This window comes from Bombyx mandarina, chromosome 07, assembly GCF_030267445.1.
Source record: "Bombyx mandarina strain Sakado chromosome 07, ASM3026744v2".
Lineage (NCBI taxonomy): Eukaryota > Metazoa > Arthropoda > Insecta > Lepidoptera > Bombycidae > Bombyx > Bombyx mandarina.
The window spans coordinates 342,195-364,247 of NC_143214.1; the positions used below are offsets into that span (position 1 = coordinate 342,195).

The 22,053-nt window shown below is 41.7% G+C and overlaps 2 protein-coding genes and 1 pseudogene across 3 annotated transcripts; all 3 read left to right on the top strand.

The window, feature by feature from the left end:
* Positions 1-5,087: 5,087 nt before the first annotated feature.
* On the top strand, positions 5,088-6,965 carry LOC114250753 (uncharacterized). The gene is made up of 2 exons (XM_089728565.1): positions 5,088-5,215; positions 5,951-6,965. The coding sequence occupies exon 2, from the start codon at positions 5,959-5,961 to the stop codon at positions 6,805-6,807; it is 849 nt and encodes a 282-aa protein (XP_089584691.1). The 5' UTR covers positions 5,088-5,215; positions 5,951-5,958; the 3' UTR covers positions 6,808-6,965.
* A 2,504-nt stretch (positions 6,966-9,469) lies between these two features.
* Positions 9,470-11,080, top strand: LOC114250291 (uncharacterized; annotated as a pseudogene). Its single transcript, XR_016323294.1, has 2 exons — positions 9,470-9,598; positions 10,018-11,080. The product of XR_016323294.1 is annotated as an uncharacterized LOC114250291 (transcript).
* Positions 11,081-20,521: 9,441 nt separating this feature from the next.
* LOC114250310 (uncharacterized) lies at positions 20,522-21,540 on the top strand. Its single transcript, XM_028184129.2, has one exon. The coding sequence runs from the start codon at positions 20,537-20,539 to the stop codon at positions 21,383-21,385; it is 849 nt and encodes a 282-aa protein (XP_028039930.2). The 5' UTR covers positions 20,522-20,536; the 3' UTR covers positions 21,386-21,540.
* Positions 21,541-22,053: the final 513 nt, after the last annotated feature.

Sequence of the window (22,053 nt, forward strand, 5' to 3'; positions counted from 1 at the left end):
ACGAATTTCCAATAGTGTTGTACTCACTGCGAAATAAAACTATTTTATTTAAATAGTTCCGAAGAGATTTTGTCGGTAGCCTTTTTCCCGAAATATCTAAACAGAATGTCTATGTTTTGATGACATATTTTAAAGAGGTATTTATGATTAGTGTCATGATGAATAGATTCCGACCGAAAAATTGTGTCCGTTATTTCGGATTCAAATATATTAAGTGTATAATCTATGTTTCGGATGAGGGCTCCATAATGAATTTAAATATATATAGATAATAGTTTTGGGGCATCGACTTTCTTGAGATCCTATAAAATATGTTTTAATTATTATTTTTGTATGTTTTAAGCATGATATTAAGAAGATAATATAAGGTTTTAAGCATTAGAAATTTTATATAAGCAATCATATTAAATCGATATCAAAGTCAATAAATAATGTACAACCCAAAACAGACGGCCGAACTGACGTGACAATGACATTTGGCGCGCTAAGCATGGCGGATTTTCGGCCTCATTAGACGGAGACGGAGACATTTACGTATATTCATGTTTCATTTTATGTACGCACTGAAATACTGTTATATTGTTTTCCTGCGAGTTAAAGTGCTGAGTAAGAACGAGATAGATATATGTTTATGTGTGTACCTTCAAAATGGGTGCTATTTATATAAGCAATTGTACGTATAGAACAATATGTCGTGTCCCTACTATATAGGTCTATGCAACAAACACTTTTACCATAGATAGTAGTAGTCTTATTTTTCCAAACGGAAAGGCAACGGTATCATAGCATATAGCCTAATCTTTTATCTATTTTTTTTATTTTATGAAATATGATACTAAAATGAAATGAAGATGATTAATTTGATATATTAATCAACTGGGATGAAATGAAATGAAATGAAATGTGATAAGATGATATGGGATGAAATATAATCTCAGTAAAATGGTGGTCATTTGAGATTTTTTCAGTGGACTTTTTGGAGGATTTTTTTTGCACTATTGTGCACTTTCACAGATATTAAACAGTTAATAAACCACCATTATTACACATTTAAACCCGAAGAAACACTAAATAGACAAAATAAAACAAATCACACAACTTCACTCCTCGCGTTCCCGCCAAAAAGTCCTTTACCATAGATAATATATACACTTTGACAAGTATTCTAATATAGTATATAATAAAATAAATTATATTCTAATATAGATAACTTCGCGTGTTGTGTCATTAAATTCGTTCAAACGCCTCATTAAGGAGCATTTTTTAAATATTAGTCAACCAATTTAATCTATACTATCTATACTAATATTATAAAGAGGAAAGATTTGTTTGTTTGTTTGTTTCGAATAGGCTCCGAAACTACTGGACCGATTTGAAAAATTCTTTTTCCATTAGAAGCCGACATTGTCTCTGATGAACATAGGCTACTTTTTTTATATATTTTTTTTGGTTTCATGTGTGTTTTAATGTTTCCGAAGCGAAGCGAGGGCGGGTCGCTAGTATGTGATAAGGTAGATTTCTGAAATTGGTATCTACTTCAATTGTACATATTTCAAAGGTATTTTTAGTATCTTTTATATGTAAATTGCTTATTCTTATTTATGTGTAAAGAGGATTTTTTTTTTTTTTAATAGTAATGATTATATTATAATACTTTGTGTATGAACTGTATGTATATTTACGGAGATATGTATGTGTATATGTATGTGTACATACATGTATACGTATTTCACTGGAATGGGGTACACCGCGCGTAGTTCGTTTCCAAATGATTCTTGTCCACCTGATGGTTGTCTGGAAGAGATCGCTCTTAGCGATAAGACCGCCAATTGTACTTTTTTGTGTTTAATGTATCGCACTGTTTATTTGTTTTTTGTGTACAATAAAGAATACTCTCTCTCTCTCTCTCTCTCTCTAAAATCTAAACAACTATTGAAGCGGTACGCAAAGGGAGGTCATAGGAAAACTTTGTTTACGGATGAGAAAAAAATTACAATTGAGCAACATTTTAACAAACAAAATGACCCTATTTATGGTCAAAGTTCTAAGGAAGTTTCCCAATTAGTCGACAGAGTGCAACGTGGGCACTATCCGACTTCAGTGATGGTTTGATGGGATATTAGCTATGAAGAACTGACTGAGCCATACTTTTGTGAAGAAGGTATCAAAACATCGGCACAAGTGTATCAAGATACCATTCTTGAGAAGGTAGTGAATCCCCTTAACAAAACCATGTTCAATAATCAAGAATGGTCCTTCCAGCAAGATTCGGCACCAGGTCATAAAACTCGGTCTACGCGGTCTTGGTTGGAAACGAACGTTTCGGATTTCATCAGAGCTGAAGACTGGCCGTCGTCTAGTCCCTAAATCAATCCGTACGATTGGCAATGAAAATTTTTCCCATGGAAAGAGTGCGTGCTTCTATTGATAAGTGGCCTCAACGTTTAAAGGATTGTATTGCAGCCAATGGAGACCACTTCGAATAAGCTTTTTATACTTTAAATTATTTTATATTTATGTATTAAACTAACAACATTTATTACTTTTAATAAATTTTATTTGTTTTTTCGTTTTGTGTGTTTTTTTTCGTTTGTCTCAGTATTTATGGCAAGACTAGGTATATTCGTATTACCTAATATTGACAAATATCGGTATTAACCCATCTTTAGTTTTCGGCGCCAGCACTGACGTTAGTTACTGACTCAATATAAATCTGCCTTAATATACGAGGGCTGCACTAAAAGTATCGGGGATGGAATATTTTCACTGTTCCTGTCATATTAAAATCTTTTTAATTGAAAACTCCTTGGTTTTAAAAATCGAATACCATTTATTTATTTTAAAAAAGATTCTCGGTCTTGTCACGAGGTTTTGTCAAACTTGTTTAGTCGTTGAGAAAATGGAATTGACTCGAGAAAATTCAAGAGCGATGATTTATTATGACTTTCGAAGTAGTTTAACACAAAAACAGTGTGTGTGACCGGATGATTTCTGCATTTGGTGATGAAGCCCCATCCAAAACCACAATTTATCGCTGGTTTGCTGAGTTTCAACGTGGACGTGTCAAGCTCAGTGATGATCCCCGTCAAGGTCGTCCAAAAACTGCAGTCACCCAAGAAAACGTTGATGCTGTGCGTAAGCTGATTGAGGAAGATCGACATGTGACATACCGCGAAATTCAGGCAACTTTAGACATTGGCATGAGTCAAATACCAATAATCTTGCATGAACAATTAGGTGTAAAAAAGTTGTTTTCCCGATGGATACCGCATTCGCTCTGTGAAGAGCAAAAAGCGGCTCGCGTTACTTGGTGCGTCAGAACTCTCGAAAGATTCCACGCAGGATCCTCAAATGCTGTATACAACATTGTATACAGCATTTGAGGAAATTATTATTATTATACATTTTTATATTGGTGACGAATCCTGGATATACGCGTACGAACCCGAAACAAAAAACCAGTCACGAGTTTGGGTGTTCGAAAATGAGTTAAAGCCAACAAAAATTGTTCGTTCACGGAGTGTTGCAAAAAAAATTGTGGCCACGTTTGTCTCCAAAACCGGCATGTTACGACTATTCCTCTTGAGGGACAAAGAACGGTTAATGCAGAATGGTATGTTAGCATTTGTTTGCCACAGGTCGTTTCTAAACTCCGTAAAGAGAACTGCAACCGCCGCATCATCCTCCATCACGACAATGCGAGTTCTCACACCGCACACAGAACAAAAGAGTTTTTAGAGCAAGAAAACATAGAATTATTAGACCATCCGCCGTACAGCCCCGACCTAAGCCCTAATGATTTCTATACTTTCCCTAAAATAAAGAATAAATTGCGTGGACAGAAATTTTCATCACCTGAAGAAGCTGTGGACGCCTACAAAACGGCCATTTTGGAGACCCCAACTTCCGAATGGAATGGTTGCTTCAATGATTGGTTCCATCGTATGGAAAAATGTGTCAAATTTCACGGAGAATACTTTGAAAAGCAATAAATACATTTTTAAATAGTAATGTTGTGTCACTTCGTTAATTCCCGAAATTTTCAGTGCCGCCTAGGTACATTAACACTTAGGGTACTTTGCATCACGGCCTATACTGGGCCTATCTACTATAATAATTACGATTATGATTACGATTGTTGTTCGTGCTCTCCCGATTAGGTGCGTCGACACCTCCGACTCCGCCATTCGCCCAATCACGATGTACGATGGCGTCACCCTCGACAGAAGGATGACATTCCGCTCTCATATAAAGACGGTACGCGACCGTGCCGCCTTCATACTAGGACGTCTCTACCCGATGATATGCAGGCGAAGTAAACGGTCATTTAGAAATACGGTGACACTCTACAAAACTTGCATACGCCCCGTCATGACCTATGCAAGCGTAGTGTTCGCTCACGCGGCCCGCACTCACTTAAAATCATTCCAAGTTATTCGATCTCGTTTTTGCAGGATAGCCGTCGGAGCTCCGTAGTTCGTCAGGAACGTCGACCTCCATGACGACCTGGACTTAGAGTCCACCAGTAAGTATATGCAGTCGGCGTCGATGCGCCACTTCGATAAAGCAGCACGACACGAGAACCCTCTCATCGTGACCGCCGGTAACTACATTCCCGATCCTGCGAAAAGAATGGAAAGCACTCGACGTTGCCCAAAACACGTCATCTAGATTCATTCGCGAAGCAGCTGCTCTTGAGCTGTTAGGCCTTTGGAGGCGCTCGGGCAGCTGTTAGCAAATCCCACCTTTCCTGGCTGAGCCTTTGCTCGCCCACCTGTCCTGGTGAAACTGGAAAGGCCTCCGGGCCAACAGTAATGCTTCAACCATAAAAAAAAGGTTCGTGTTAGCAACGTCGCCAGGTTTGAGCCGCGTAAGCTCACCTACTAGTTAAGGTTACGCTGGAATAGCCTCTCAAGGCTACCAGCTTAGGTAGGAAAAAAAACTGTTGTTCGTGCTTTTTAAATTATCAGTCGATTTGTTCGACTGTCAGTTTATACACAAGAGAATGCGACAAGTAATAAATGCTCTCTGCGGAAATTGCATTCATTCGGAAGAATTAAAAAATAACGCGGGCCAAGTCGGGGCGCACGTCTCGTGAATGATACATTTACTTGACCTCAAGGGTATCTGCTGTTTTTTCTAAACATCTTTTATGTTTCATAAATACTGATCGGACAAATACAGAAGTGTCAGTCGTGCTCTGTTGCTCGAAACGGTAAGTCACTGTTCTTAACTTTTTTGATGCTTGAAGGCTTACTGGTAGCCCGGAGGCCTTTCCAGTTTCACCAGGATAGGTGGCGGGCAAAGGCTCACCTAGGAACTGTTCTTAACTCTCAACCGCAGTGAAGTAGAGGGTTTTAAATTAAATCTTAACATTATGGACCTGGGCGATAATTCTTGTGTGCGCGTACTTATGTACGCACGTATGAAGTTATACTTTATTTTTATTAAATTTCTTTTTTTTTTTAATATTAAATAATTAATAATAAATATTTAACGTTAATAATTTAATAATATTTAGTATGATTTATATTAAATAATAATTTTGTCATTTATATTACTAAATAATAAGTCAATCAAAAATTCTAGTCGTACGTGCATGTGTTATAAATACATTAAAAAAAATAACCTACTCTCTGAATAGCTTAATTGAAGCGACCAGTAGAAATTATAGTCCACGCTTTACACAGGATTACAGTAGAGAGTTTTAAACGTCCGTGAATAACTAAGTAGGACTCCGGATCGTGTCAAGTTCAGACATTCAGTCAAACAACATTGTTGATTAGTTGACACCGAGTGGCGCACACCACAGATCTTCTCCAAAGTGTCGCCCGGGTAACGAGCGCACGCGGGGGCAGGGGGGATGCTCCGGTCCCCGCGTGATGTCTGACTGACGTGACGCTCATCTTCCCCTCTATAGTACTAAAGGCTCCTTTTATTGACATTATAGATTCCAAGATGAGGGTGCCGTTAGTTTGCCTGGCAGGCTTACTGGTCTGCCTGCAGACGGCTGATTCTCACTCATTGCCGCAAAAGGATTACGATACTGACTCCAGCAACCATGACATTACCAATCCACTGAATGACACCAGCGGAAATAATAGCAGCTCGGTCCCCGACAACTCCAGCGGAGTCTTTGATTCTAACGCCACAACGTTCATTGCGCGTACCATAACTAGGCGCGGCAATAAAGTGTATAAAAGTATATACGCCTACAAAAACGGCAAAGTGAAGAAAATTTTAAAAGACGGCATTGCCATCTCAGATTGGTCTCCGAAGTCGCGCACTTTTTTGGGTAATAAGGACGGTATCTACGTTTACGACACAGAAACAGAGAAGCTTGAGAAGTACGGCAATCTGAGTGACAACGTCATCGGGATCACAAAAGAGAAACGCAGTGACGACCTGTACATTCTGACGGAAGACCACGTCGTCTACAAGGTCACGGAGGAAGGCACCAAGAAAGTCAAAATCAACGAAGCTGAGCATGCCGAGAAAATAGCGCTGGACTGGGATGACAACTTGTACTACATCGGAGCGAACGATCACCCGTATGTTGTCGCTTCGGACGGTGCGAAGAAGATCGAAGGTCTTCCAGCTAACTCAACCATACTGTTTATCTCTAGGCCTCCGATCAAAATAGAGCACGGAGCGTGGCTTATGTCCCTAAAACAGCCTTACATCATCTATCCCAACGCGACCAGCGAACCATACGTATTCAACGACCAAGAGAAGTTGGAACATGAGAAAACAGTTCGTGATTTTGAGACTATTCTCTCACAGGTGGATAACCAACCAGTGGAATAACATAATATCTTCGGATTTCGCGAGTTGTAGAGATAATTAAAATGACTTTTACAGACGACGACAAACACGACACTAAACTGTAAAAGCAGTCCTAATTATATTATAGGAATAACGTGTTTTTGTTTGAAATGAAATCCGAATGAATCTTGTGGAATGTTGTTGTTGTTGTTGTTTTATTTCTTGTTTACCTGAACCATTTATAACTTCTATAGCATATGAGCGTAAAGTAGAGCATCCGATGTGTGATCCGATATGTCGCGAAACTCGATGGGCAATTCCAAAACATAATCCCTTAACGAGAGAAACGGCTGCATCTATGTGTTCGAATTGTATTAGCGGTTTTTATTTAATAGATGGTAAACTTAAAAAATTAAAAGTACTTTATCTTCACGTTAGTAATTTGATATTTCACTGCCGTAGTAACTAAAACTGTCCCTCATACCAGGGAAGGAGAACGTAATTAATATACCTGGCATTAAGCTAACCATAATGGTAATTGTAGATTCAATTCGTTATAGTAATTGATTTTATTGATGATTGATAACAAAGTACTACGCAACTCCAAGTGTGAGTTATTAATAGTATTGTAGAAATATTATTTTTGTAAACATTTTACAAAGGACAATGCCCAAAAGTGGGCCAACTTTATGTTCTTAAACTATTTGTACTTGAAAAACTATGCCTTATTTTTTCACGTTGTTTAGTTTATGTATCAACATTTCTTTCACCCTGGCATTGTTTTACAAAAAAATAAATTACTTATTTGATAACATCCCAAAACTGAGCGCCATAGTTTTTAAATTCGCCAATAGGCAAAGGGCAATAAAAGGGCAATAAAACTATAAGCTGCCACACGAAAAAGTTGTCTGTGACTTGAACAACAAATTAAAAAAAATAGCTAATGGCAATAATTCAGACTTTTTAGTTTATTTTTGTTCAATTTCATATTTATATATTGTAATAATAATTACCTATTACTTAAAACCATGAATTATTTAATATTTTTAGATATTAATGATTCCATTAGTAAAAATCTCAATGGCCTACCATTACTCTGTTCTTATTATATAATAATATGATCAGAGAGTTTTGGCAGCAACCCGAGTGAAGCGTCACTTGAAGTTTTATTTTAATGTTTTTTTAATAGTTTATTGTGATGTATAATATATAAATTAGGTGTTGTTTTGTGTGTTGAACGTCAATAATCGTTGTTCACGATTATTGAGGAATCCATTGGAATAAAACTGTGGCTAACATAGCAGTGACTGTTTTTTTTTTTTTTCAAGATAAAAGGTCTGCGGAAATTCGCGCTCACTCAATGCCTTATTCATCGAGTTGACGTCAAAACTTCCAAAAAGCAATAAAAAGAGATATACCGGCTTTTTTATGACATTAAAAAAATATAACTACGACAGACTAGGCTGTATAGGCTACGCTCTTTGCCTAATTATTGGCGAATTTAAAAACAACAACAACAACAATATTGTTGCCGGCTTCCGGATTTTCATTTCATTTTATTATTATTATGAGGATATAATAATAATAAAATGTACATAAGCGCTTATTTCTAGCAACATTAACCACAATTAACTTATTTAATACTGTAAATAATGATGAGAGCGATTATTGATTTCGAAGAAAACAATTAACAACTTAATTTTAGCTGCAGAAAAAAACAGATTTCTCTTAAACCTGTGTGAGAATATAAAAATCGTTTTCTGAATATGAAACGATATTTTTTTGTCTATCAAATTAAGTTAAAACCATCATCACACGACAACTTTTTTAAGGACCCAAACGTCCATAGAAAATGGGCATTGTCCTTTATCGAAATCATTAAGCTGTTTAAGGGCGCTATCTAGTACATTTTTGGCCAGTACCTTAACAACATAATTATCGTCGCGTTCAAGCAAACATAGGCTGTAAGGTGTCCATGTATGTAGCCGCTTGTATGTAATCAATAAATTCACTGAGATAGTTTTTTTAACAATAGTGCACACGATCATTCGCAAATATCAATCAAGTAAAAATGTCTGAACGAATTTAATGAACGGATAAAATTGAACACAAATATACTCAATGACTTTGATTAACACATACATATTATTATAATACTAGGTTACTTTGTATCATGATAAATGGAGTCACTCGGCCAATACTGGGACTATTATCCAGGTACTTTGTTGAATTGCACGCGGACGAAGACGCGGCGCACGTCTCGTGAATGATAGTAGTCGTCGTGGCCTAACGGATAAGACGTCCGGTGCATTCGTGTTGAAGCAATGCACCGGTGTTCGAATTCCGCAGGCGGGTACCAATTTTTCTAATGAAATACGTACTCAACAAATGTTCACGATTGACTTCCACGGTGAAGGAATAACATCGTGCAATAAAAATCAAACCCGCAAAATTATAATTTGCGTAATTACTGGTGGTAGGACCTCTTGTGAGTCCGCACGGGTAGGTACCACCACCCCGCCTATTTCTGCCGTGAAGCAGTAATGCGTTTCGGTTTGAAGGGTGGGGCAGCCGTTGTGACTATACTGAGACCTTAGAACTATATCTCAAGGTGTGTGGCGCATTTACGTTGTAGATGTCTATGGGCTCCAGTAACCACTTAACACCAGGTGGGCTGTGAGCTCGTCCACACATCTAAGCAATAAAAAAAAAATTAAAAAAAAATGTACTTGACCTCAAGGGTATCTGCTGTTTTTTCTAAACATCTTTTATGTTTCATAAATACAGATCGGACAAATACAGAAGTCTCAGTCGTGCTCTGTTGCTCGAAACGGTAAGTGATTGTTCTTATTCTTACTGTATTTAGATGTTCATCAATGCTTGAGATGGACAGAAATAATAAGCGAAATCTGAGCCCATGGCCACAGCGGGAAAGCTGCCTTGAGACATGAGGTCGAAGTCATAACTACCAACGGCATTATAGTAGAGGGTTTTAAATTAAATTTTCACATTAACATCCGTGAAAAACTTAATAGGATTCCCGTTCGTGCCAAGTTCAGAGATTCAGCCAAACAACAATGTTGATTAGTTGACACTGAGTGGCGCACACTCGAGATCTTCTCCAAAGTGTCACCCGGGTAACGAGCGCACGCGGGGGCCGGGGGGACGCTCCGGTCCCCGCGTGATGTCTGATTGACGTGACGCTCACCTTCCCCTCTATAGTACTAAAGGCTCCTTTTATTGACATTATAGATTCCAAGATGAGGGTGCTGTTAGTTTGCCTGGCAAGCTTACTGGTCTGCCTGAAGACGGCTGATTCTCACTCATTGCCGCAAAAGGATTACGACACCGACTCCAGCAAACATGACATTACCGATCCACTTAATGACACCAGCGAAAACAATAGCAGCTCGGTCCCCGAAAACTCCAGCGGAAACCTTGATTCTAACACCACAACATTCATCCTACGTTACATAACTACGGGTGACAAGAAAGAGTACAAGGGTATCGCGATGCCCACAAGAACGGCAAAGTGAAAAAAATTTTAAAAGACGGCATGGCGATCTCGGATTGGTCTCCGAACTCTCGCACCTATATGAGCAATAAGGACGGTATCTTCGTTTACGACACAGAAACAGAGAAGCTTGAGAAATACGGTAATCTGAGTGACAGCATCATTGGGATCGCGAAAGAGAACCGCACCAACGACCTGTACATTCTGACGGAAGACCACGTCGTCTACAAGGTCACGGAGGAAGGCACCAAGAAGATCAAGGTCAACGAGGCTGAGCATGCTGAGAAAATAGCGCTGGACTGGGATGACAACTTGTACTACATCGAAGCGAACAATCAACCGTATGTTGTCGCTTCGGACGGTGCGAAGAAGATCGAAGGTCTTCCAGCTAATCCAACCTCAGCGTTTATCTCTAGGCCTCCGATCACGATAGAGCACGGAGCGTGGTTTATGTGCGAAAAACAGCCCTACGTTATCTATTCCAACGCGACCAGTGAACCATACGTATTCAACGACCAAGAGAAGTTGGAATATGAGAAAAGAATTCGTGATCTCGATGTTATTTTCTCACAGTTGGATAACCAACCAGCGGAATAACGTATTATCTTCGGATTTTGCGTGTTGTAGAGATAATTAAAATGACTTTTACAGACTAACCGTGTCAGACATGCACGAAAACTGTAAAGGATTCGAAGAATTGGGAATTTAATAATAACAATCACAAACACGAGTTTAACCTGTAAAAGTGATTTGAATTATAGAAATAGCGTGTTTTGATTAGAATGAATGATTGTTGTGGAATGTTGTTGTTTTATTTCTTATTTACCTCAATACTCGAAATATAATGTACAACGAACAATTGTTTCAAAAAGTAATAATCTTATTGAATAGGCGACATGATATTCCATAATTACTTTTGCAGGTATATTTTTTACTTATTTTATATATGAGGGGAGGTCTTTCCTGTTTCACCAGGACAGGTAGGCGAGCAAAGGCTCAGCCAGGAGGGGTGGGATTTGCTAAGAGCTGCCCCAGCGCCTTTAAAGGAGACCCATTTTTTATTTTTTTTATTTTTTTCATTTCATTTATACTAGAATTAAATAAAAATAATAACTATGACGGCGTTAACGATATTTATGTTATATAGCACGTGCAATAGGAGTGACTCACACAAGCAAGGTGCGCCGGCCGTGTCGTTCCACTCGTAAACAACAGCTGCAACAGAAGTGACTCATAAGCCAGCTGCGCCGGCTAGTATAAAAACGCGGAACGTGCCTTGAAATGAACCACGTCATCTCGGATCCGCCCGATCCACTAACGGTGCTTTTACGTAATTCAAGCACCGGTCACCGTTCTCGTCGAACCCGTCGCTTGCGACGAAGGGCTCGACGAGTAAATTAACTCTCAGACACAGCCCACTGAGTTTCTCGCCGGATCTTCTCAGTGGGTCGCGTTTCCGATCCGGTGGTAGATTCTGCGAAGCACGACTCTTGCTAGGGTTCGTGTTAGCAACGTCATCAGGTTTGAGCCCCGTGAGCTCACCTACAAAAGTTAGGGTTACGCTGACATAGCCTCTCAAGGCTCTCAGCTTAGGTAGGAAAAAAAAAAAAAAAAAAATGAAATGAACATTCGTTGGACTGCGCTTGTCCGGTGCACTTACTATATCCGTGTTACGTTGTGTGATTCAGTGACTGTTGTACGTACTGGTTAAAGTTGGACAAGTGTTAAAGTGAATTTGTTAAGATAACATATTGTTGATTAAATCAGGAATCAAAAAGTGACATCGTTTTACTTGGTGTTCAACAAGATAATGTCTACCTTCAAGCTTACAACTACAATCTCAGACTAAAACAAAAGCAATAATAATAATAATAAAAACAAAAAATCAAATAATAATAATAATAAAACAAAAACTCAAAATTAACATCAAAACTATCTTAACCTAAAGGCTGGTGTGGATCCAGAGTGCTCAACATACACACGTGTCCAGTGTTACATTATTGGGCAGTCCAGATCCATTCGTGAGGCGATCAGCCGTAGGTAGTGGTTGCGACTAAGCAGCACGCGGCGAATCAGGGAAGCAATTCGTTTACGAATGATTGCTGCGAAGCTATCTATTCGCGCATCCGCAAACATCCCCGACGCACCGCAGTGACGCGGCAGCCACATCAGTGCTCTGAAAGCGTTATTATACTGGCCACGCAGGGTGCTGTAGGATTTCTTGGTATACTTAATCCATAGGCTGCACGTGTAGAAAGACTGGCAGTATGCTCTGAAAAAAGTAGCTTTCACCTCTGCAGTATACCGCGTGAACCTACGGGCCAGCATATTACCCCTGATTGACAACGCCCTGCGCTCCTTGTCCATGTCTACATCGTCTGCAAGCGTCTCAGTGACCCAGTGACCCAGATACTTGAATTGCGATACTTGTTTAAGTACACTGCCGTTGAGTATGACTGATGGGACAGTTTCGTAGGTTTTTCTGCTTGATTTAAATACCACCAGTTCGCTTTTAACGGCATTATATCTGAGCCCATGTTCCTCCGCATAACGCTCGCATATCCTAATCAGCTTTCTGACCATATCGTCTGCATAACTGATATTATTAACAAACACACCATCAATGGAACAGCCGACATTGGAATTGCTGAGCCCACGAATCAGGAGGTCAATGTATAAGTTAAAAAGGCTTGGCGATGACAAGCCGCCCTGTCTTACCCCACAATCCAGCCTATACATATCCGACTGCGACCCCGACCACTTCACAAAGTTGCTCTGATTACCATACCAGTATTTCAAGAGAGAAACAAACTCATGAGGCAAGTCTGTATCATTCGACAACTTATGCCAATACGCCACCAGATCAAACGCTAGATAAGTCTAAATAACAGGCGTATACAGGAGTGTATCTGTCTGTGTAGTACTGGAGGGTATGCTTGAGATCCAGTATAGCCGTTTCAGTAGAGAGTCCAGGTCGAAAGCCGAACTGGGCATCATGGAGCTTTACGTGTCTTCGTAACTGAATATCAATTATACCATCCAGTACCTTAGCGATGACTGTTGTTTTAATTCAAAGGCAGCTGCTTTGCGAATGAATCTACTACCGGATCGGAATCGCGACCTGCTGAGAAGATCCAGCAAGAAACTCGGCGCGGCGGCGGGCTGATGCACGGATTAGGTTGCACGTCGAACTCTTTGCCGAGTTTTTGACGAGTACGCTGACCGGGGTCCCTAAACCTGCTTCTAATTTGAATGTTGAAGGCGTCTAATGCAAGAGTTATTGGATCTGATGGATCCGTAAGGTCGTGTCTAGGGCGACGACGGTGACTGACTCCTGCGTGATCGGAATTCGGAGAGTAGTCAGCTGCCGCAACGATAAGGCGATTATAATGACGTAGCCTTATTGAAATACCGTTCCGACACTGACTTAATTGTGCGGATCGATTTAAGGCCCAGGTCGTCATGTAGGTCGATGTTCCTCAGGAACCACGGAGCTCCAACAGCTAAAAAAAAAAATATATCGGGAGTTTGGGTCTGCCACGACTCCTGCGGCCCTCTGGTTTGCCATAGAGCAGTTGTCTTGACATTCTGGTATTCTCCATTTGAACCACATGTCCTGCCCACCGTAGCCGTCCAACTTTTATAGTTGTTATGATATTAGGATCTCTGTAAATATCATACAACTCGTGGTTATAGCGCGTCCTTCATATCTTGTTTTCCTACACAGCACCGAATATCCGTCTTAGGATTTTACGCTCGAACACAAGTAGACGGTTCTTATTCTTTTTGCAGAGTACCCATGTCTCTGAGCCCCAATAAGAATGGGTCTCAGTAGGGTTTTATATAGAAGAATTTTGATATTTCGTGACAGAATTTTGGAACAGAAATAGTTAAGCAGGCCGAAGTAGCATTTATTCGCCGACAGTATTCTCTTAACTATTTCTGCTGATATGTCATTATTATTCATTATCAGAGAACCAAGATATACAAATTCATTCACAGATCCAAAAGTATTCTGGCCAACAATTTTATGCGCTGTGTCCTCACGTATGTCCCTCGACACCCTCAGGAATTTAGTTTTGTCTGCGTTTACTTGGAGACCGGCTTCGAGAGACGAGGCTTCGAGAGCAAGGTAAGCACTCTCTACTGCGAGAGATGATCTGCCAATGACATCAATACCATCCGCATATCGCAGTACTTGAGCAGATTTGTAATATATACCTATATTACCCGTCGTCTATATTGCTGAGTCTCGGATACACTTATCGACTGCAACATTGAAAAGAAGGCAGGAGAGGGCATCACCCTGCCTTAGTCCATCATGGGTTCTAAAAAGATCCGATAGGTCTGTTTGAATCTTAACAATGCTTTGCGACGCAACCAGTGTCATCCTTGTTAAAGATATAAGCTTCGGTGGTACGCCAATCTTATAGATAGCCTGGTATAGGAAATCACGGCGTATGTTGTCGTAAGCAGCTTTAAAATCAATAAAAAAGTGATACGTGTAGGTAAGGTATCTCTCGTAGGGAGAAGATTTGGTCGATGGTTGATCTGCTAGGTCGAAAACCACACTGATATTCTCCTAGTCTAGGCTCCACGAAAGGTTTTAACTTGCCAAAGAGAACGTTCGCAAATATCTTATTCGCTGTATTGAGGAGTGAAATACCTCGATAGTTCTGACAGTCGAGAACATCGCCCTTTTTGTGGAGAGGATAAATTTAATAACCGCTGTGTTCCATTCCTCAGGAATAACTTCAGAATTCCATATCTGCAGTACTAGTTTATGGAATTCCTCTTCAAACTGGGACCCAGCGTATTTCAGCAGTTCACCCTGAATGCTGTCGTTCCCTGGAGCTTTATTGTTTTTGAGTTTTTGGCTGGAAGCTCTGGTGTCTTCCAGAGACGGTTGGGACACTTCTTGCTATTGATGGTTAAGTGGAGCTTCGACTTCATCGATATGAGTAGCAACTGATGAAGGTTTGTTTAGTAGCTCTTGGAAGTGTTGTGCCCACCTTTTAATGACTTCTGTTCTGTGATTAACCAGTTGACCGTCTTTATTTCTACAGGCTGAGGTTCTTGGTTTAAATTCCTTCTTTTCCCGGCCTTCCGTTGGCCGGGACGTACGGGCGTATTCCCGTCTCTGGCCCCCGGCTCGACGGCGACTAATCGGTGCGGAAAGGGAAGAGCTATCCTTCTCTCGTTTCGCCGCCTCCTTCTGCGAGATGGTGGACTCGCAGAAGTCGAGCATCGCCTTCCAGGACTCGTCGCTGCCGAGCATCGTAGCCACGACGCGCGGCAGCGAGAGGTCCTCGCCTATGACCGCGGCAATAGTGGTCCGAATCTATGTTGGCACTTTTGTGGCTCCTAAAGTCCAGGAGGTTTGAGTAGTGTCTACGGTCAATTAAAATATGGTCAATTTGACCGTCACCTTGATTTAGGATACTGTTCGCGAGACTACGGGCGCTGGTAATGTTTATTTTTTGGCCTTAAAGGTCAGCGATACTCGGTCCCAAGCTGCCTTCTCTTGAAGGATTACCGGGGAAGGGGGCTGATTTTTTGTAGATACCACCAGACGCGGCAACGGTGTACCACGGGGAGAGGGAGCGACATAGTGGGGGCACGGGGCACGACGCGTTCGCGCGATTACTAATTTTGGTGGCCGCGGGAGCTCGAGACTGCGTGGCGCGCCTCTTTCCATTTTGGACAACGGATCACCATGTCCGAGTTGGATGACAAGGACAAGGAAGAGAGCGCGTGTGACATACAGACGGGTGAAGTGAATGACGCGAGAGCGAAGGGCGTGACAGCCCGCAGGGTAATTCATGGCGTGATGGGCCTTAAATACTGAAAATTCTGCCGGTATTGATGAGTACATTAGGCGGAAGAATTCCACGAATGGATCGTTCGTGGTGGACTCCACCATTGATGCGTGCCCGGGGGTCTGCTCCGGAACTTTTTAAAAACACTCATCTTACCGCGAGGCTCCAACCTAACAGCCTGGCCACGGGACATTCGCCGATACGAATATTCGCGCGGTGCGAACGGCGAAGCGTCTAGCGACTAAAATAAGAGCATAGAAATGTACCTAACAAGCCACGCGCACGAGCGACCGGTGAAGCGACCGGCGAAATGTACCGAGCGAATCGCGCGATGCGGCGGGCGAGCAAAACAAATGCATGAATACGGACGGCGCGAGCCACGGAGTCGAGCGGTAGTCGCGGCGAATAGTACAGTGATTAAATGAGTTTAGTTGTTTTCGCCGCGAAAAATTAAAACCGAAATTTTTATATTTTTTGTTTATTTTTTATTTTATATTTTTAAAGTCGTCGTGGCCTAACGGACGTCCGGTGCAATCGTGTTGAGCGATGCACCGGTGTTCGAATATCAGGCGGGTACCAATTTTTGTAATGAAATAGGTACTCAACAAATGTTCACGATTGATTTCCACGGTGAAGGAATAACATCGTGTAATAAAAATGAAATCCTCAAAATTATAATTTGCGTAATTACTGGTGGTAGGACCTCTTGTGAGTCCACACGGGTGGGTACTACCACCCTGCCTATTTCTGCCGTGAAGTAGTAATGCGTTTCGGTTTGAAGGGTGAGGCAGCCATTATAACTATACTTGAGACCTTAGAACTTATATCTCAAGGTGGGTGGCGCATTTACGTTGTGGATGTCTATAGGCTCCAGTAACCACTTAACACAAGGTGGGCTGTGAGCTCGTCGCAATAAAAAAAAAATAGCTGAAATACTAGCCAGACCAGCTATTTGGAAGTCTAGCCACCCAAAGTATTTCTCGTACTTCTTGTGGAATTCTCCATCTATAGGTACACTCCGATTCTTATTCAAATCATGTACTTCACAATATTTTCCAAATAATAGGTCCTGAACCAAAAAACTATTAATTTGTAAGCAATATCGAGATAATTTCGATATAGACATTTCGCTGTCGGACTTCCTTACTAGTCGCGGCGGCGAACGTGAGTACCCGTGGCCTGCAAACGGTGCTGCGCGAATGGTCGCCTCGTCCACCGCTTCGCTGTTCGCACCGCCGATCCCCATGGCCAGGCCGTAAGAGTCCCTTGGCGTTTTGAAGAAATACGTAGAGAGCGCATTTGCTCAGCTTGATAGAACATGACAGAATCACTTCTAGAAGAGATCCTCGTGGTGCGCCACTTTTCAAATGATGATTTTTTTTCCTAGAGCGGAAGATACAGTACTAGGATGGAAATGACAGGATCATCCCCTACAACTGTTAGACGAGTCTCCACGAAACACACGGAACATAATGTAGAACGAACAATTGTTAAGTTACTGTTGACATTTTGTTCCATTGATTCCGGTTTATGGTATATTAAAATTATAATTGCGTATCCACGGTTTACGTTATTAACAAAATCCAAGTATTATTATAATTAACTATTATAATATTAATATATGGTTTTTTTAAATTTTTTTATTAAATAAATTTTTTATATATTTTTTATTTGTTACAAAACAGTATTCACAGATGTCGCTCGCTTACTTTAAGGAGTGTGAACAAATCAGTAAGTAGTACATGAACAAGTCAAACAGTTTTAGAATCAGACATTGATTCGGTTACATTCGACTAAGGTCAGAGTGTCATAATGACGATAAGACACACTAGACCGAATTCCAAATGATTGATTTAATGAATTAATGTCGGAGCCCGACAAGGACACAGCCCGCCTTGTGTAACTCAGTGTCAGAGGGAGTCCGGGGTGCCGGCCGCGGCTATTTTGATATCTTGTTTGTGGACGGATATATTATTCTTTATTGTACACACAGTTAATAAAGTATTATAATTGTGAAAAGTTATAAAATGGCGAGCTTAACTCAAAAATTTAGTTATCTACCAGCTAACCGTTTTTAAAGAGGGTGAGCTTTACATAGGTAGGTAGAAAAGTACAATCCAATCAATTTACTTATTGATACAGTACACAATAACAATAATAGTAACAATAATAAATAGAAACATTAATATATAATATATCAGACTATATACATACACAATTATACACATAAATAATATAAACATATACATACACGTACATATATAATGAAATACATAAAATAAATACATATAAGTATAAATCGATAGATAGAGTTCCTTTAATGCCTTCCTGAATACTTCAAGTGAGGGGCTTGCACGGATTGAGTGCGGAGCCCTGTCATGACTTACGCGAGTGTGGTGTTCGCTCACGCGGCCCGCACACACATAGACACCCTCCAACCCCTACAATCCCGCTTTTGCAGGTTAGTCGTCGGGGCTCCATGGTTCGTGAGGAACGTCAACCTACACGACGACCTGGGCCTCGAATCAATCCGGAAATACATTAAGTCAGCGTCGGAACGGTACTTCGATAAGGCTATGCGTCATGATAATCGCCTTATCGTTGCCGCCGCTGATTACTCCCCGAATCCTGATCATGCAGGAGCCAGTCACCGTCGACGTCCTAGACACGTCCTGACGGATCCATCAGATCCAATAACCTTTGCATTAGAAGCCTTCAGCTCTAACACCAGGAGCAGGCTTAGGGACCCCGGTAACCGTACTCGTCGAACTCGACAAAGACCCATACATTAGCTTGCTGAGTTTCTCGCCGGATCTTCTCAGGAGGTCGCGATTCCGATCCGGTAGTAGATTCATTCGCGAAGCAATTGCTCTTGAGCTGTTAGGTCTCCTTCGGAGGCGCTCGAGCAGCTGTTAGCAAATCCCACCCCTCCTGGCTGAGCATTTGCTCGCCCACTTGTCCTGGTGAAACTGGAAAGGCCTTCGGGCTTTATAATCTTCAAGGCTTCATAATCAGTAATCTTTCAATAATATAAAAAAAAAAAGTTGAGTGCGGAACTGAGTTCCACAGACGCACAGAGTGCACAGTGAACGAACCGCCGTAGCGGCTGGAGGAGTGAGAGGGAAAATTAAGGAGAAGGGATCTACTAGTACGACAGGGTACACCATGGGGAATCTGGTACTCGAAGCGCTCACGGAGGTACTGGGGAACAGCTGGGTTATTGAGGATGTTGAACAGCATGCATAAAACATGTACATTACGGCGACGTCGGATCCATCGACGTCGGATCGACGTCCAGTTAAGTTGTGATCTGTACTGCGAGACATGATCATATTTGCGTAATCCAAAAATAAACCGTATGCATAGATTTTGTAATCTTTCCAGTTTGTCCCATAGCTCCTCCGCGGCGTCGAGGAAACAGACATTCGCATAGTCAAGGAGAGGAAGCATAAGGGATTGGGCCAGGGTGACTTTAGCTTCAAATATATATTATGTCATGGCGCTGGGGTATACCGGACTCCATTCAAGCTAAGGGAACTATTACACTGATGCCTTTTACCGGGCTGTAGAGCTCTAGACAGCGGCTTCATATTTGTAGTGGAGACGAACCCTGCTCGCAACTGGCAAGGAAGAGATGACAAAAGCGTCTCAAACAAACATTTCAAGCATATGACTCAGTGGCTGGGGCTCTAAGTTGAGGAATCAATCAGTGAGTCACTGAGGACGAGTAAATAGTATAAGTATATGTAGGTACAGATGAGATGTTAGAGGTCGCGGCTGGCCACCCTTCAGCAACTGGACCCCTGAGATGATTTAATGAATGGATGAAATTGAACACAAAAATAGCTTATGACTTGGATTAACATACATTAACAGTTAGGTTACTTTGTATCATGATAAATGGAATCTCTCGGCCCATACTAGGCCTGTTATCTAGGTACTTTATTAAAATCAAAGTGGGCGAGACGCACGTCTCGTGAATGATACATGTACTTGACCTCAAGGGTATCTCTTGTTTTTCTAAACATCTTTTATGGTTCTTAAATACAGATCGGACAAATACAGAAGTGTCAGTCGTGCTCTGTTGCTCGAAACGGTACGTCACTGTTCTTATTCTCACTGTATTTAGATGTTCGTCAATGCTTGAGATGGATGCAAAGAATACGCGAAAAGTGAGCCCATGACTACAGCGGAAAAACTGCCTTGACAGAGGTTTTAAATGAAATTTTAACATTAACGTCCGCGAACAATTGGGTAGGACTCCAGTTCGTGTCAAGTTCAGAGATTCAGTCAAATAATATTTTCGATTAGCTGTCACTGAGTGGTGCACAGGGACCAGGGGGACGCTCCGGTCCCCGCATGATGTCTGACTGACGTGACGCTCACCTTCCCCTCTGTAGTACTAAAGACTCTTTTTATTGACATTATAGATTCCAAGATGAGGGTGCTGTTAGTTTGCCTGGCAAGCTTACTAGTCTGCCTGAAGACAGGTGATTCTCACTCTTTGCCGCAAAAGGATTACGAAACTGATTCCAGCAAACATTACATTACCAATCCACTGCATGACACCAGCGGAAATAATAGCAGCTCGGTCCCCGACAACTCCATCGGAAACCTTGATTCTAACACCACAATATTCATTGTGCGTTACGTAACTACGGTTGACAAGAAAGAGTACAAGGGTATATATGCCCACAAGAACGGCAAAGTGAAGAAAATATTAGAAGGCGGCAGGGCCGTCTCTGTTTGGCCTTCGAAGTCGCACGCCTATTTGGCCCATAAAGACGGTATCTACGTTTACGACAGTGAAACAGAGAAGCTTGAGAAATACGGCAATCTGAGTGACAGCATCATCGGGATCGTAAAAGAGAACCGCACCGACGACCTGTACATTCTGACGGAAGACCACGTCATCTACAAGGTCATCGAGGAAGGGACCAAGAAGATCAAGGTCAACGAGGCTGAGCATGCTGAGCAAATAGCGCTGGACTGGGATGACAACTTGTACTACATCGGAGCGAACAATCAACCGTATGTTGTCGCTTCGGACGGTGCGAAGAAGATCGAAGGTCTTCCAGCTTACTCAACCTCAGCGGTAATCTCTAGGGCTCCGATCAAGATAGAGCACGGAGCGTGGTTTATGTCCGGACAACAGCCATACGTCATCTATCCCAACGCGACCAGCGAATCATTCGTGTTCAGCGACCAAGAGAAGTTGGAATATGAGAAAAGAAATCGTGATCTTCAAGTTATTTTCTTACAGATGAGGAATCAAACAGAGAAATAAAGTATTATGTTCTGATTTCACGTGTTATGGAGATAATTAAAATGACTTTTACAGACTGACCGTGTCGGACGCAGTCAACCCGAGGTTAAGCTGTAAAAGTAATTTTAATTATAGAATTAACGTATTTTTGATTGAAATGAACGAATCTTGTGGAATGTTGTTGTTTTATTTCTTGTTTATCTGGACCAATTTTTTTTTCTTTTTTGTCAGGAGGAAATCGCCGGACTTCCGCCCTCCACTGGGGATAGAGGGCGGAGCATGTCAGAGTCGAACTGACTAAAACCTTCTGTCGCTCAACAACCAACGTCCAAACCTCGCATGAGACAGAACTCATGAAGAGGCAAAGGGGGGAAAGTGAAGCGTTTAGTGCGGAGCACATCTCTCCCATCACCCTCCCCCTCGGGACGCCGGACCGGCGGTCGTCGGCGCCACGACCACCAGTCCTCTCGGTCGGCAGGCTATCCGAAGCCCGCCTAGATGGCGCCGGTTAGAGTGAGCTATCCTACGGAATACCCCGCTGGACCAGAACCAGCGTGGGTCGAGGATAGCCGGCCTTCCATCACCCGGATGCTCTTGCGTAAAACGCGTGCAGAGCAGCTTGCACGTCGTCTTCTTAGGCCCCCCTCGCCGGTCCTCAGACCGACATGTGAGGGGGGACCCGAAACACT

What these genes read in the sequence shown, in the direction of transcription:
- LOC114250310 (XM_028184129.2), top strand. Translation starts at nt 20,537, where the DNA reads ATGAGGGTGCTGTTAGTTTGCCTGGCAAGCTTACTAGTCTGCCTGAAG.
- LOC114250753 (XM_089728565.1), top strand. Translation starts at nt 5,959, where the DNA reads ATGAGGGTGCCGTTAGTTTGCCTGGCAGGCTTACTGGTCTGCCTGCAG.